This window comes from Elaeis guineensis, chromosome 3 (assembly GCF_000442705.2).
Source record: "Elaeis guineensis isolate ETL-2024a chromosome 3, EG11, whole genome shotgun sequence".
Lineage (NCBI taxonomy): Eukaryota > Viridiplantae > Streptophyta > Magnoliopsida > Arecales > Arecaceae > Elaeis > Elaeis guineensis.
The window spans coordinates 77,409,244-77,421,626 of NC_025995.2; the positions used below are offsets into that span (position 1 = coordinate 77,409,244).

General features: G+C 34.6%; 1 protein-coding gene and 1 non-coding gene across 9 annotated transcripts in view; one reads left to right on the forward strand and one right to left on the reverse strand.

Moving 5' to 3' along the window:
* Positions 1-532: 532 nt before the first annotated feature.
* Positions 533-603, forward strand: TRNAG-CCC (transfer RNA glycine (anticodon CCC)). Its single transcript has one exon. It is a non-coding gene; the product is annotated as a tRNA-Gly (tRNA).
* A 2,503-nt stretch (positions 604-3,106) lies between these two features.
* The window catches only part of LOC105032655 (uncharacterized), a 45,877-nt gene continuing 36,600 nt past the window's right edge, over positions 3,107-12,383 (reverse strand). For 4 of the 8 annotated variants that reach the window (XM_029261083.2, XM_029261082.2, XM_029261088.2 and 1 more), the window contains 4 exons: positions 9,989-10,117; positions 8,167-8,224; positions 3,759-3,871; positions 3,107-3,629 (listed from right to left, as the gene is read on the reverse strand). In XM_029261083.2, the coding sequence (XP_029116916.1) occupies positions 3,761-3,871; positions 8,167-8,224; positions 9,989-10,117 (298 nt within the window). In that variant the 3' untranslated portion in view covers positions 3,107-3,629; positions 3,759-3,760. Of the gene's footprint in view, positions 3,630-3,758; positions 3,872-8,166; positions 8,225-9,988; positions 10,118-12,383 lie in introns of those variants that run through there. The other 4 variants (XR_003798767.2, XM_029261084.2, XR_003798765.2 and 1 more) reach the window with 3 other exon arrangements.

The following is a 12,383-nucleotide window of genomic DNA, read 5'->3' on the forward strand; positions in this document are numbered from 1 at the left end:
TTTCATGAACAAATTAGATATAATCAAAGACATATTGCATCAATCTAGGGTGAATGTGTTAACAATTCAACATTTTTCTTGTGCCTTTGCTTAAAAGAAGTGTAGCGTCGTTTTTTTTATGATGACTTTTCAATCCTCCTATAATTAGCAAAATTTATGTTATTGGGCCTCACATACGGCAAATTATTGGTTGGACTAGGTCCACCAGCTCAATGGTGGACCAGTCCAACCACGAACTAACATGCACAAAGAGGGATCAAAAAGAAACAAGAGGGAAAAATGGAGCAATACAAAGGTATTTGTACGTGTCAATTCATGGTTGGCTTGATCAACCAGCTTAGCAATAAACTTGGTCCAACTAAATATTACCTTGACTCCACCATCCAACATCTCCTGTTTCTTAGTTACATTGCATGTGAGTTGAAATATTAGCTACATTGCATGTGAGTTGATAGAATTATCGAACACAAGGATGCCGTGATTTAAATGATAAATGATATTAATAATAAATAAACCAACCGTGCCACCACAAGCGCATCTGGTGTAGTGGTATCATAGTACCCTCCCACGGTACTGACCGGGGTTCGATTCCCCGGATGCGCATTGAAGTAGAAGAACAATTTTACGATGGTTTTGTTTGCAAAAAAATACTCTTCACAAAATTACGAAAGAAATTGGTTATCTAGCATAGTGATTTGAATTTGAAAACATATTATACACCACTGTTTGTAATCGTTAGCATGCTTATTCTATGTCGTCATTGCATTAAAATATTTTTAAACAAGTCTTAATATTTTTATAATCTATTATTTTATAGAAAAATATTTAATTATTGTTTGTATAAGTAGAAAATGATTTATTTTTCTATGTATTTGCAAAACATTAGATTAAAAATATCAATAAGTTCCATTTATTTTCTTATATTTTATATAGTATTTTTATTTTTAAAAGTTAATGGTCCATGATTTCTTTTTATTTGTGACACAAGTAGATAATGGTATAGAGTGTTGATCCATGTGATTTACAAAGTTACATGTGAAACAAAAATAAATAATTATGCATATTTTATAAAAATTTATTTTTATTTATCAAATAAAATAAAACTTTATTTTTATTTTTAAAATAAAAACTATTTTTTATTATAATCTCTATTTAAAATGCCAACATTTTTTAAATAAAAACTTGACATTTTTAATGTGGTGCCAGTTTAGCCAATTGGTCGATGGTTGGTTTAGTGATCTTAATTCTTGGTGGGATTACACTCCGAATCATATTAAGGGGATGTTTGGTTTACAATTGACATCAGAATAAGAATCGAAATCAAAATGATCAAACCTTTCGAAGCATTTAGTTCATAACTAAAATCAGAATCGAAATAAAATTTGAATCCTCAAAGAAGATTTGAGTTTTAAATAAATTAAACCATTCTCATTTTATCTCAAAATCGAAACTGAAATTCGACTCCTTCGAACTAAACAGTTGAAATAAAAATCAATCATTTTCTTTCCCAATTCCCGTAATCAAAGCCCTTCCTAAGCCCATCTCTCTCTCTCTCTCTCTCACATGCAGACACCTGTATGCCGGTATGCACACATGCAAGCATAAGCACATGCATGCACGCGTTAACGATCATCTTTGAGCTAGTAGCATAAGGTCATTCAGTAGAAATTTCATGGTTACAACTAGAACTGAAAGAGATTTAATTTTGACCAGATTTGCCAGCAAGTCCTGCTTTACCTGTATACGTGATGGCTGAACCAGTCATGCACTGACCTATAACTACTACTTTGCGACAGAGTGCAGTGATGTACCTACGAGCTCGGGCACGGGCACGGTAGCTTATCATATATTGATGCATGATTGGTGCTTAACAAACCTTTCACATTTCTCTTCATTTTTTTTCTTAGTTACCAGGTGAAATCTTGTTTCTCTTTTTTCTTTTAATTAGAAATTTTGCTCTTACACAAGCCGAAGGAACTGCAGAGTTGTAGTTACCCTGAGAGATAATTCTTAAACATCATTCGGAAAAACAGATAAGTATGTATAAACCCGAGATTCCAAGCCTCACTTAGATTCTTAACTCATCCTTAAATTTTCTCTCTCTGCTCAGGGGTTTATACTTAAGCGTCTCTTTTTCAGAAAAGCCAGTACAAAACCTCATAGCATCTTTTGCAACATGTTGATTACTTCAGAAAATGTTTATCATGAGTTAGGAAATGAGAATTTAAGGACGTGGCTCTCACATGAACACCATAGTTTTTAAGACCCATTGAGTCAACTCAAAACTTGGTCGAGTCAACTCGACTCAACAAATTCTCCAAGTTAACTTGGCAGGAGATTCAGCTTATGGAAAAATCAGTTCTTGAATCGGTCTTTGGCTAACTAGCTAAGTCACTCAAAACTCGATCCGAGTTGCTTTAAATATCTTTTTCAGATTTTTCAATATCATCATTTTTTAATTTTCACACAAACAAGACACTCAAAAGATTAATTTGAGAATATTTAGTATGAACACATAATAATATAAATAGAATATGTAGAGCCGGGGCTTCTATTCCCCACCCACCCTGAAACCCCTTCGGTGCCAATTTCTATCATGCATCAAGAGGCTTATGCTGTCCACTACCTCATTTTGGGTACCATCATGCAAAAACTAATTGATAGCATATCAAATTGTCATTGATATCTTTTAAATTTTATCTTCACTATTAAATTAACATATCAATTCTATATTAACAATAATTTGTATATTTACGGCACTAGATATCTCTATTTATGTTCTTAAAATCAGTATTTAATAGCAAATATATATTTATAATAAATATTTTATATACGCACATATGTATGTATAAATATATTTACACAAATATATCAAGTCTTGATGTCTAGGGTTCACTGGGTACTTGGACAAGTCTTTGAATCGAGTCAACTCAGCCAGCTTTCAAGTCTAAGCCGAGATTTTTATTTTTAAAGATGAACACCATGTGAAAAACAAAAACATCATAAATTGGAAAACATAGCCCTATTGGGAGAGCATGGGAAGAATTGAAAAAATCACAGCAGTATCGACAATACACAGAAAGCTCCATTAACCAATAGCCCAGAAGAAGTGTTTCTTGAAGATTGTTATTAATATTGAAATGAACAATTCATACTAATTCATACAAATTGTTATGCATATTTATTAATATGATATCCACGTAATAATGATACAATAAGAAACAGAGGTCATAATCGGATGATATCTCTTAAATGTGAATTTCTTTTTCCTCAAAGATGAATAAAGATTAGAGATTCTCATCTGCCAGACTGATTGGTTCCGCATTTTGTTGATGTCAATAAAGCATCTTACACTGACAAAATTAATGAATTTAATAAACAGATATCACCCTCTAAACTTTCGCACCACATGGTAAACATGGTTAACTACTAGCTGAACGATACCTTCATGCAAAAACTCTAAAGCACCACTTCTAACTTTTCTTACCTTGATATATGCCTCAACAGGGTAGGAAAAGGTACAGTAGCATCTTTCTGATAAACAAATACTTGCGCACAACATGTCATTGCATCCAAAAAGGTCAGCTACGGTTACCATAGAGAGCAAATCCATGAGGGTACAACTGTATCTGCACCAACCAGGCATCCCAGGAAAGAAAAAACAGAAACCAATGGTTAATATAGAGAGTATTCATGAGATGAAATCACTAAGAATGGACACTGAAAAATAATAAAATCCGCTGAATTCACAGGCTTACCATCATAAAGCAAATTCCTCTTCTGCCCGCTTCAGAACACTGGTAACCATTGTGTAGAATTCAGGTTCTTCTTCCTTTATTCGGTCAACTGTTGTTGATTCATGTGCCTCTGCCTGAACAAATGGACAAGGGTAGTGAATATGGGATTACTTAGCTTCAAGGCAATGGAGATTGAATGTTCTCCCGACCTAATAAACAAAGACTACTTGAAGATCCCTCTGCAATAGCTTAAGATCTGAAATATATACTTCAGACCTGAAACTATATAAAAGTTGGAATATTAACAATTTATGTGCAGAAATCTGCACAACGTAAAATGATATGCTTTCATGGTGATAATAGATACAACAAGGTTTTAAAACTCAGTTTAGGCGATTTCGGACTTTTGGTTTTGGTCCTCTAGCTCCTCTAGGTAGAGCGTCAGTTGTGGCAGGTTAGGCGATCGTGGAAGTTTCACTATGAGTTTTTGAGTAACAGTCGGAAAAAGTAAGGACCATAATAATAGAAAAATTAAGAAAAAAAATGCAAGTTATCACATTATTTTGTTTGTATTTTGAGTTATCCAGGACCATAGTTTGGCTAGTTTAGGTTGAAACTAAACTGCTTTAAAGCTTAATGCACTAGATACATAATATTTTTCACTAAATTTTATAATCATCATATACTTTCAGTAAATTTCATAATTTCCCTACACTTCGTCTTTTGTTTATAATTTCCATATTTTCTCAAATTTTGCATTTAACTAAACTTTTTCTAAGCATATTATATTTATTTTAATAACTCATTTAGGCAAGAAAAACCATTTGAGCATATTTCATTATGATCCATTTTAACAATCTATTTAAGCAAGAAAAAGAACCATCCAAACAAAAACACATTTAATTTCACTATTTCATTTTAATATATCAATTTATTCTAAAAGAAGATAAAAGAAAACTCATTTAGATAGAAACAAAGCATAGAAACATGTAACACATTCTAATTGGTAAAGACATAAGATTGCATCTTGACATAAGATTGCGTCTTGCCCTTTATAATAACAAATCTTAACCAAAAATAACTTATATTACATTATTTGAGCCTTGGTTAAATGCGATATTGAATAATTTATTGAATTCTAGGAAAAAAAAAAAGAACATATTACCGGAATTGGTCAAAACTAACTGAAATTGATTGAAACCAAAAATTTCAGATGATTTCGGGCTGATCTTGACTGCAACCAGTTGGTCTCAATTAAAAATTCAAAACTTGACATCAAGGTACACCATTTCTAGTACATCCCTTACTGTGTTGACATGCCTAGTACAGGGGCCGGTTTGGAATATACCAAGTGTCAGTACACCCTTATACCATGTAGCGGTACTGAACTGGTACGGTACAGTGGATCCCTTACCATCTAACTCAGTATGATATGGCATCCTTTGCTTGACATACAATAAGATGAATCCGTGGACCAAAAGTAAAAGATGAGATAAATAGGAAGAATAATAAAGTTCATTGATCTTCCCAAATTTTCTTTTACACCTTTCTCCACCTTTTGTAATATTAGACTAAATTAAAATAATTTTGAAGACTAATGGAAACTATGAAATTTTTCCTGGCAAAATATAGCCAAAGCCTTTTGAAAATAGGAATACTGATATTTGCATAGAGCTTTATTTAGAAAGTCATCAAATTATGAAACTCAAATCTGATTTCCTTTAAAACTTTCATCAACGAGTATTCAGCCGTTGAGGGTGATACCATGCTAAAAAGCTGAGAACTATTGATCTAAAGATAGCCATAGACTTCGCATCATGGTGAAGCACGAGATGCTACTAGTGTTTCCAACTGAAGAAATGCAGTGCTATTACCTTGGGTGGAAGGCATTGCACATTTTATGCTTCCCATCTTGGTTTCCGTAAAGTGTCACAGATGATCAAGAAGGAATGATGGCTAGGAATAATCAAATTCCTGCACAAATTTTAAATCTATTGAAAAGCACTCATTGCCAATGTGGCTTGCTTATAAAGTGCATTGCTTCCTCTGTCTCACTTCTTCTAATGAGTTCGATGATGAGAAGGATGATGATCTTATAGAACAAAAACTTCACAAGAGAGATAAAATCATATATTGAAATTCATACTGCACATTGCATGGATTCATTCATCTAAAGTAGTTTCAGTATTGGATTGCTGCTGTTGAGAGACTAACCTGCTATAATGAGATATTAGAAGAAAAAAGGAAAAAATTGTTTTCATGCTCTTCTGCATGATGAAAGCAGTCAATGCAGCAAGACGATAATGGCAAGATGTTACAGCTCTATGATTTGACGATTGCTGCTATATTATCTCTGAGACAAGGAACATGAAGGGTAAAGGACTATGATTTCAAGATTTATTGGCTGTCCCTTAAGAATAACAACAATATAAACAACATTCAAACTATAGATTCAGGACTAAAAAAATCCACACAAGAACACATTTCATTCTCCCTAGTCTAGACCATGACTGAGCCAGGTAGGTTGGTTACAACAGTTAAAAGCTCATTTAGTACCAACTGAAGTTTGTCCGAAGTCATACTGGGAGAGAAGAAAGCAGAAGAAACCAACAGGATGCGATGCAAAACATAGCAATATACTGGAAGAGCAAGAAAGAAATCCCAATGTAGCTACAAAGTCCCTCCTAATGTAATGAAAATTTTGACTATAGTTCCCAAAAATGGACTGTAAAAGGAGCATTATCCTTAACGGACAGATATCCAAGTGCCAAAGTTTTAAAAACTGGAGCACTGCTCTTTTAATTGCATCTACTGAGAAATTTGTCAATAATACATAATTTGAGGAATACACATAAAAAAAATGACAACAAAATGATGCAATGGAATGTGAATCATTGTAAATGGCAATTTTAGGAGTCATTGAAATTGTGTTCCATAATTTAGATAAGCATTAATACACCAAATCACTAATCTTATTTATTATGTAAGATCTTAATCTTCAAAAACTCAGTTTTGACTTTGGCCTTGGTCCTGCCAAGACCAATTAAATTTTGATTTCAGCAATTTAGACACTTTCAACTCCAGTTTGGCTTCTTATCTATTGAAATAAGAAAAAATTATGTAAAATAAACTAAAATGAAATGGGAAGAAAACAAATAAGTCAACATATTTAAATAATATCATACTGCCCAGTCTCAGTCTGGTTCAGGATCACAAAGTGAAACCCATAATCTAGCATGGTATGTACTCAGGTCAGTCTGGTTCAGCTTGGGTAAACTTTTAGCAGATCCATAACCAGACCAAGAAAATTCATGGGTGTAGACCAAAAGGCCAATGGGTCTAGATCAATTATGGATCAGGTCTAGCATGGGTTTGTACGTACTAGATATTAGTGACAGCCCTAGTTGGCACATACCATTCCGGATGGCCAATACTGGCATGTGGCATTGAGTCGGTATTCCATTGTACCAATCCAGTGCAGAAAATGGGCATTTTGGCACAAGGCGCACATGTTGAAACAGCACATGCCATGCCAGCCATCAGTCGTAATATCCCACGCCAACAACACTTAAATTCTTAATCAACACTATATCATTGACAATATACAGTATGATGCCTTGGAAATATTAGCACAGACACCAATCCTCTGAGTAGTGCTACTTTAATCAGAGGCTCAGAGCTCATTTGTATTGACCAAATACTTTTAAAGCTTTTTAAAACTTTCATGCATGTCCACAATGATTTCAAGTACCTACTTAGTAACCTATATTTGTGCATACCAAATTATGTTTACCGATAGATTAATATATACTTTATTCAAGCCAATAGTAACATATCTGTGTTTAATAATATCTTAATTTTCAAATGACAGCATATATTACGAGACAAGTGTTGAGAAGATCTCAGCATATTTTATATGCTACACCAGATTTGGCTTTTGCAGTAAGTTAAAATCCAAAGCTCATTATGATGATAGTCCTTGGAAAGCAATGGCTTTTTGGAAGCACCAGAAAGGCTTATGGAACTAGTTTTGATTTAAAAAGAAGCCTTCCCAACAAATACATCAATGCATAAGGATTTTAACATGAAATGCAATTGTAAATAACAAAAACATATAGATATAATGAACTACCAATCAACATATTAACTTATAGATAAAATTTATTTGAAATTCTTTACCATGATTTCACAAAAAAATTTATTAAATTACGTAACACTCATCCGTCGTTGTTAGTATGTAATCTGGATAAGAAAATTTACAACAATCATTGTTTAACACAGTTTCTTGAAAAAAGAAGAAGAAAATTTAAGCCTGCCCATGATATCACTAATTAACACTACCACTTGCACCAAGAAGCCTTAGCAAAATCATTATACATATTTGGTTTTTATAGTGCGAGCATTGTAATGTGATGTGCACAAAAATTACCTCAGTAAATTTCAAAGGTATTAAATTATTGACTGTAGCTGGTCTTGATTTGTCCCACCTGGAAAAGCACAAGATCATCATTCAGAACAAAAGTGTTAAAAAGTGAACATGTTGATAATGAAGGTATAAGTTGACGATGAGTACTCTATTTAACCATTTACATGGTATTCATGCTAAATAATCAATATACTAGAATTCATGACATATGCAGGATGCAAATGAATGAATGTTACAAGAGAAATGCATTCTCATAAGCAAAAACACAGCAGCCATCAGTTGTAAATTGCAATTAACTAGCTATCTTGGTCATGGCTCACAACAATTCCAAGACAAGCATATACATGCAAGTACATATCACTATTTTAACTATGAATTAACCCTAAGGATGTTTTGGCACAATTCATGAGCATAGCTTGCAACTGGCACAACAAAACATTAAAAGAAGAGAAGCAAAAGGAAAGAAGAGAACAAGAAGTTTCTTGAATAGGAAGGAATGGTCGACAAACATATCCAAAGGAACCATGGACAGCAGGACTAACTTTACACATCTCTAAACATTAAAAGCTAACAGAAAGACCCAGATGTCATGCACAACTGAGATTAAACCAAGATTCTTACAGCAGAAAGTAGCAGTAACGTGCAGACATTGGAAGGTACACTATAAGTCTCATAGATAAAAGCTCTCTCTCACCCCCCCCCCCCCAAATGGGTTGAAGGAATCACAGTATCTCTATGAAACGGGATGCCTGCTATCTCATCCCATCCGGACAGCCATCTCAAATATGCATCTTGGTGGATATCCTCCATCTCGCTCTCCTTTTTTTCTTCCTTTCTTTCTTTTTTTCTTCCTTCCTTTTCTTTCTTTTTATTCTACCTTCCTTTCTTTCCTTTTTTTTCTTTCTTTTTGTTCTCTCTTCCTGTCTTTCCTTTTTCTTTTTCCTCTTCTTTCTCTTTCCTTTCTTCCTTCTTTTCTTCCTTTCTTTTTCTTCTCTCTCCTTTCTTTCTTTCATTTTTCTTCTTCTTCTTCTTTTCTTTCACTTTTCCCTCTTTTATCTTCCTTTCTTCCTTTTCTTTTTTTCTTCTTTCCCTACATAGATGGGTTTTGGAGTCCCAACCTTATCCTGGTCCCATTTTCTCATAGAAATGGGATGGGATGGCCGGGATGCCCCTATCCTGCTAGGACGTAAAACCTTGTGTGTGTGTGTGGGCTACGCAAACCAAACTTATTAGGATTCCCTTTGAGTTTTTGTAAGAAAATTTCTATTGTACATTCTTTCTCAAAAAAGAGCCAAATCATCGGGAAAGCCCATGCTTGGCTATGAGCTTATGATTGTAATTGTATGACGGTCCATAGGAGGTTGACAGCGACAGTTGAGAAGTATTTTTTCCTAATTCTTCTGCATAAGATATGAGATAAAACATGGTGTTACAAATTGAAAAACATTATTGACAACTGTCCCCTTTTTCAACGTTATTATTTGTATCAATGATTTTCAGGCACTAGTCTACACAAACATTATAATTAGGAGAACTAAGAACAAGAATATCACAAATTAAGTATAAGGAGAGTTCATTTGCCAAGTCAGTTTATCCAGAATTTGTCAATTTCTTATGTAGATACCATGTCCATAGGAGTTTATATCCTTACAGCTAAAGAGATTGCAGAACATTTGATGATGCATGATTAAATAACCATGTGTTCATGTTACTCTTTGATCAAAGTAGGAGTAAGGGCATAAATCAAAGTAAGCATTTCTAGACATAATAGTCAGTTAATGACTTTATATTGTATTTAAAACATGCATCTTGCCATATACAGGACCTGTAAGATATTTTGTGACAACTTCCTTCTAAAGCATGGTACAAGAGTTTCAGCAGTTTTTTCAGCAACCATTCTATCGTATACTTCTGTCCGCATGATTTTATGTCCTCCAAAAGACTTACATGTTTACTGTGGATAGGGATTTAACATAATTAATGAGAGACAGGGTTCCATAGCCAAACACAATCCATATTCAAAATTTATGATATGGCAAGATTTAGAGAAATAGATTTCAGTAAATAATTCTTTTCCTGAATATATGCATACATGTAGCTAGTGATGCATTGTACACCAAACCGTACGAGGAAAAACCTGAAGTTATTGCCACATAATCCATTCTCGTAACTAAACTATATCATAATCTTCTTAGTAAATAAAAAAAACAGCTTTATTTATCAACAGTAGTACTTGTGTCATCATATATATATATATATATATATATATATATATATATAATATATATATATATAAAACAATACTCTATGAAAGTGTATTGTAGTGTTGCCAACTCAGGAAGCCAAAACCCTCCCAACGCGCCGCGTTTTGAGCTCCGGCTTCCCCATAAACATTTTGTTTTTTTCTTTCTTATGAAGCTTCCCGACCCCTCCTGACTTTTTTTTTCCTATCTCCTCCCCGCTCTCCTCGCCGCCACCTCCTCCATTCTCCACCGTCACCTTCCTCCCCATCGTCATCGGTGTCGGCCCATCCTTCCCATCTCCCTAAGGCACCGTCACCTTCCTCCCTCCCAATTTTTTTTCTTCAAAGCTTCGCAAGCCCTCCGAACGCCCATCCCCTTCTCCTTTCAATCGAATTCCACCAAATTCCTCCACCCATGTCCACCAGATCCGGTGGGCGGAATGTGTCCTTCAACCTTCTCGCCAGTGACAACTTCGACAACGACGCAGCCTCTCCCTCCGGCCGACCTCTGATCCTTTCCTCTCAAATGACGTGAGGACAGCCGCTCAACCTGTTAGAAGCGGAAATCTAAGGCATCGAAGAAAAAAAAGTTGGCCAAGAGAGCGGCGGTGGCCAGGATCCAAGCCTTTTGGGGAATATGAGGGGATGGCGACGAGGTGGGGCCGCAGAGGGGAGGAGAGGGGGGTTGGTGGCGTCGGAGCCAGGGGAGGAAAGGGGGTTTGGTGGTCGCGCGGAACCGGGTGCGGGCGGACGGCAGGTGCGGCGTGGACAGCAGTGGGGCAGGCCGGGTTGGTGGTGCCAAAGCCAGGGAGGGGAGAGGCGGTCGTCGATGCTCACGTGGAGCCACAGGGGCTCGGGTTCGCCGGGGCCGAGGAAACAAGAGGGGGCGACAACGGGGTGGGGCCGCAAAGGGGAGGGGGATTGGTGGCGCGAGCCGAGGGATGCAGCGGGGCAGGGGGTGGGGGGGAGACGTTGGAAGGGAAGGGAAGCGGCAAAAAGAAAAAAAGAAAAAGTAAAAATAATATTATTATTTTATTATTAATAATAATAATTTGAAGAAAAAAAATATTAATATAAAAATAATAATAAAAATATTATTTTTTTCAAAATATTATTTTAAAAATACTATTAATAATAATAACATATTATTTTTAAAACATCTATTTTAAAATATTAATAATAAAATATTATTTTAAAAATTATTATTTTTAAATAATAATAAAAATATTATTTTTATAATATTAATTTTTTATTAATAATAATTCGAATAATAATAAGAACACAGCAACATCAAAAAAATATTTTCATGCATCCGACGCAAACGGCGGTGGGACAGAGCCGCGGCAGGGGCAGCGTGGATGGCCGTGACCTGGATCTCACGCTCTGGGGGCGGGGGTGGCGGAGGAAGGAAAAAAAAAAAAAATATTTGGGGGAGAGAAAAAAATATATTATTATTTTATTATTATAATAATTTGAAGCAAAAGAAAAAATATTAATTTTAAAATAATAATAAAAAATAATATTTTTTATTATTTAATTTAAAAATACTATTTTGTATAATAACATATTATTTATAAAAAATTAATAATAAAATATTATTTTAAAAAATTATTTTTTAAAATAATAAAAAAATATTATTTTTAAAATATTAATTTATTATTAATAATAATTCGAATAATAATAAAATACAGCAACATCTGAAAAATAGGACAACAACATCTAAAAAATTATTTTCATGCGTCCGGCACCACGCAACGTGCGGGTCTTCAACTAGTTATAATATTAAACAGAAGACTCAAACTGCCACCCCACCCCGCCCCAAACTTTTAAAAAGAAATGGAGAAAAAAACTGACCATAAACCTCTAGAAAACAAGGTAAGCATGATTTAACAAGTTAAAAACCAAGGAGAACAGCATTCCTAAGCAAGAGAAGGAATCAAAAAGGAATGGTTGAATGAACAAAATAAGCTTAGCTTGT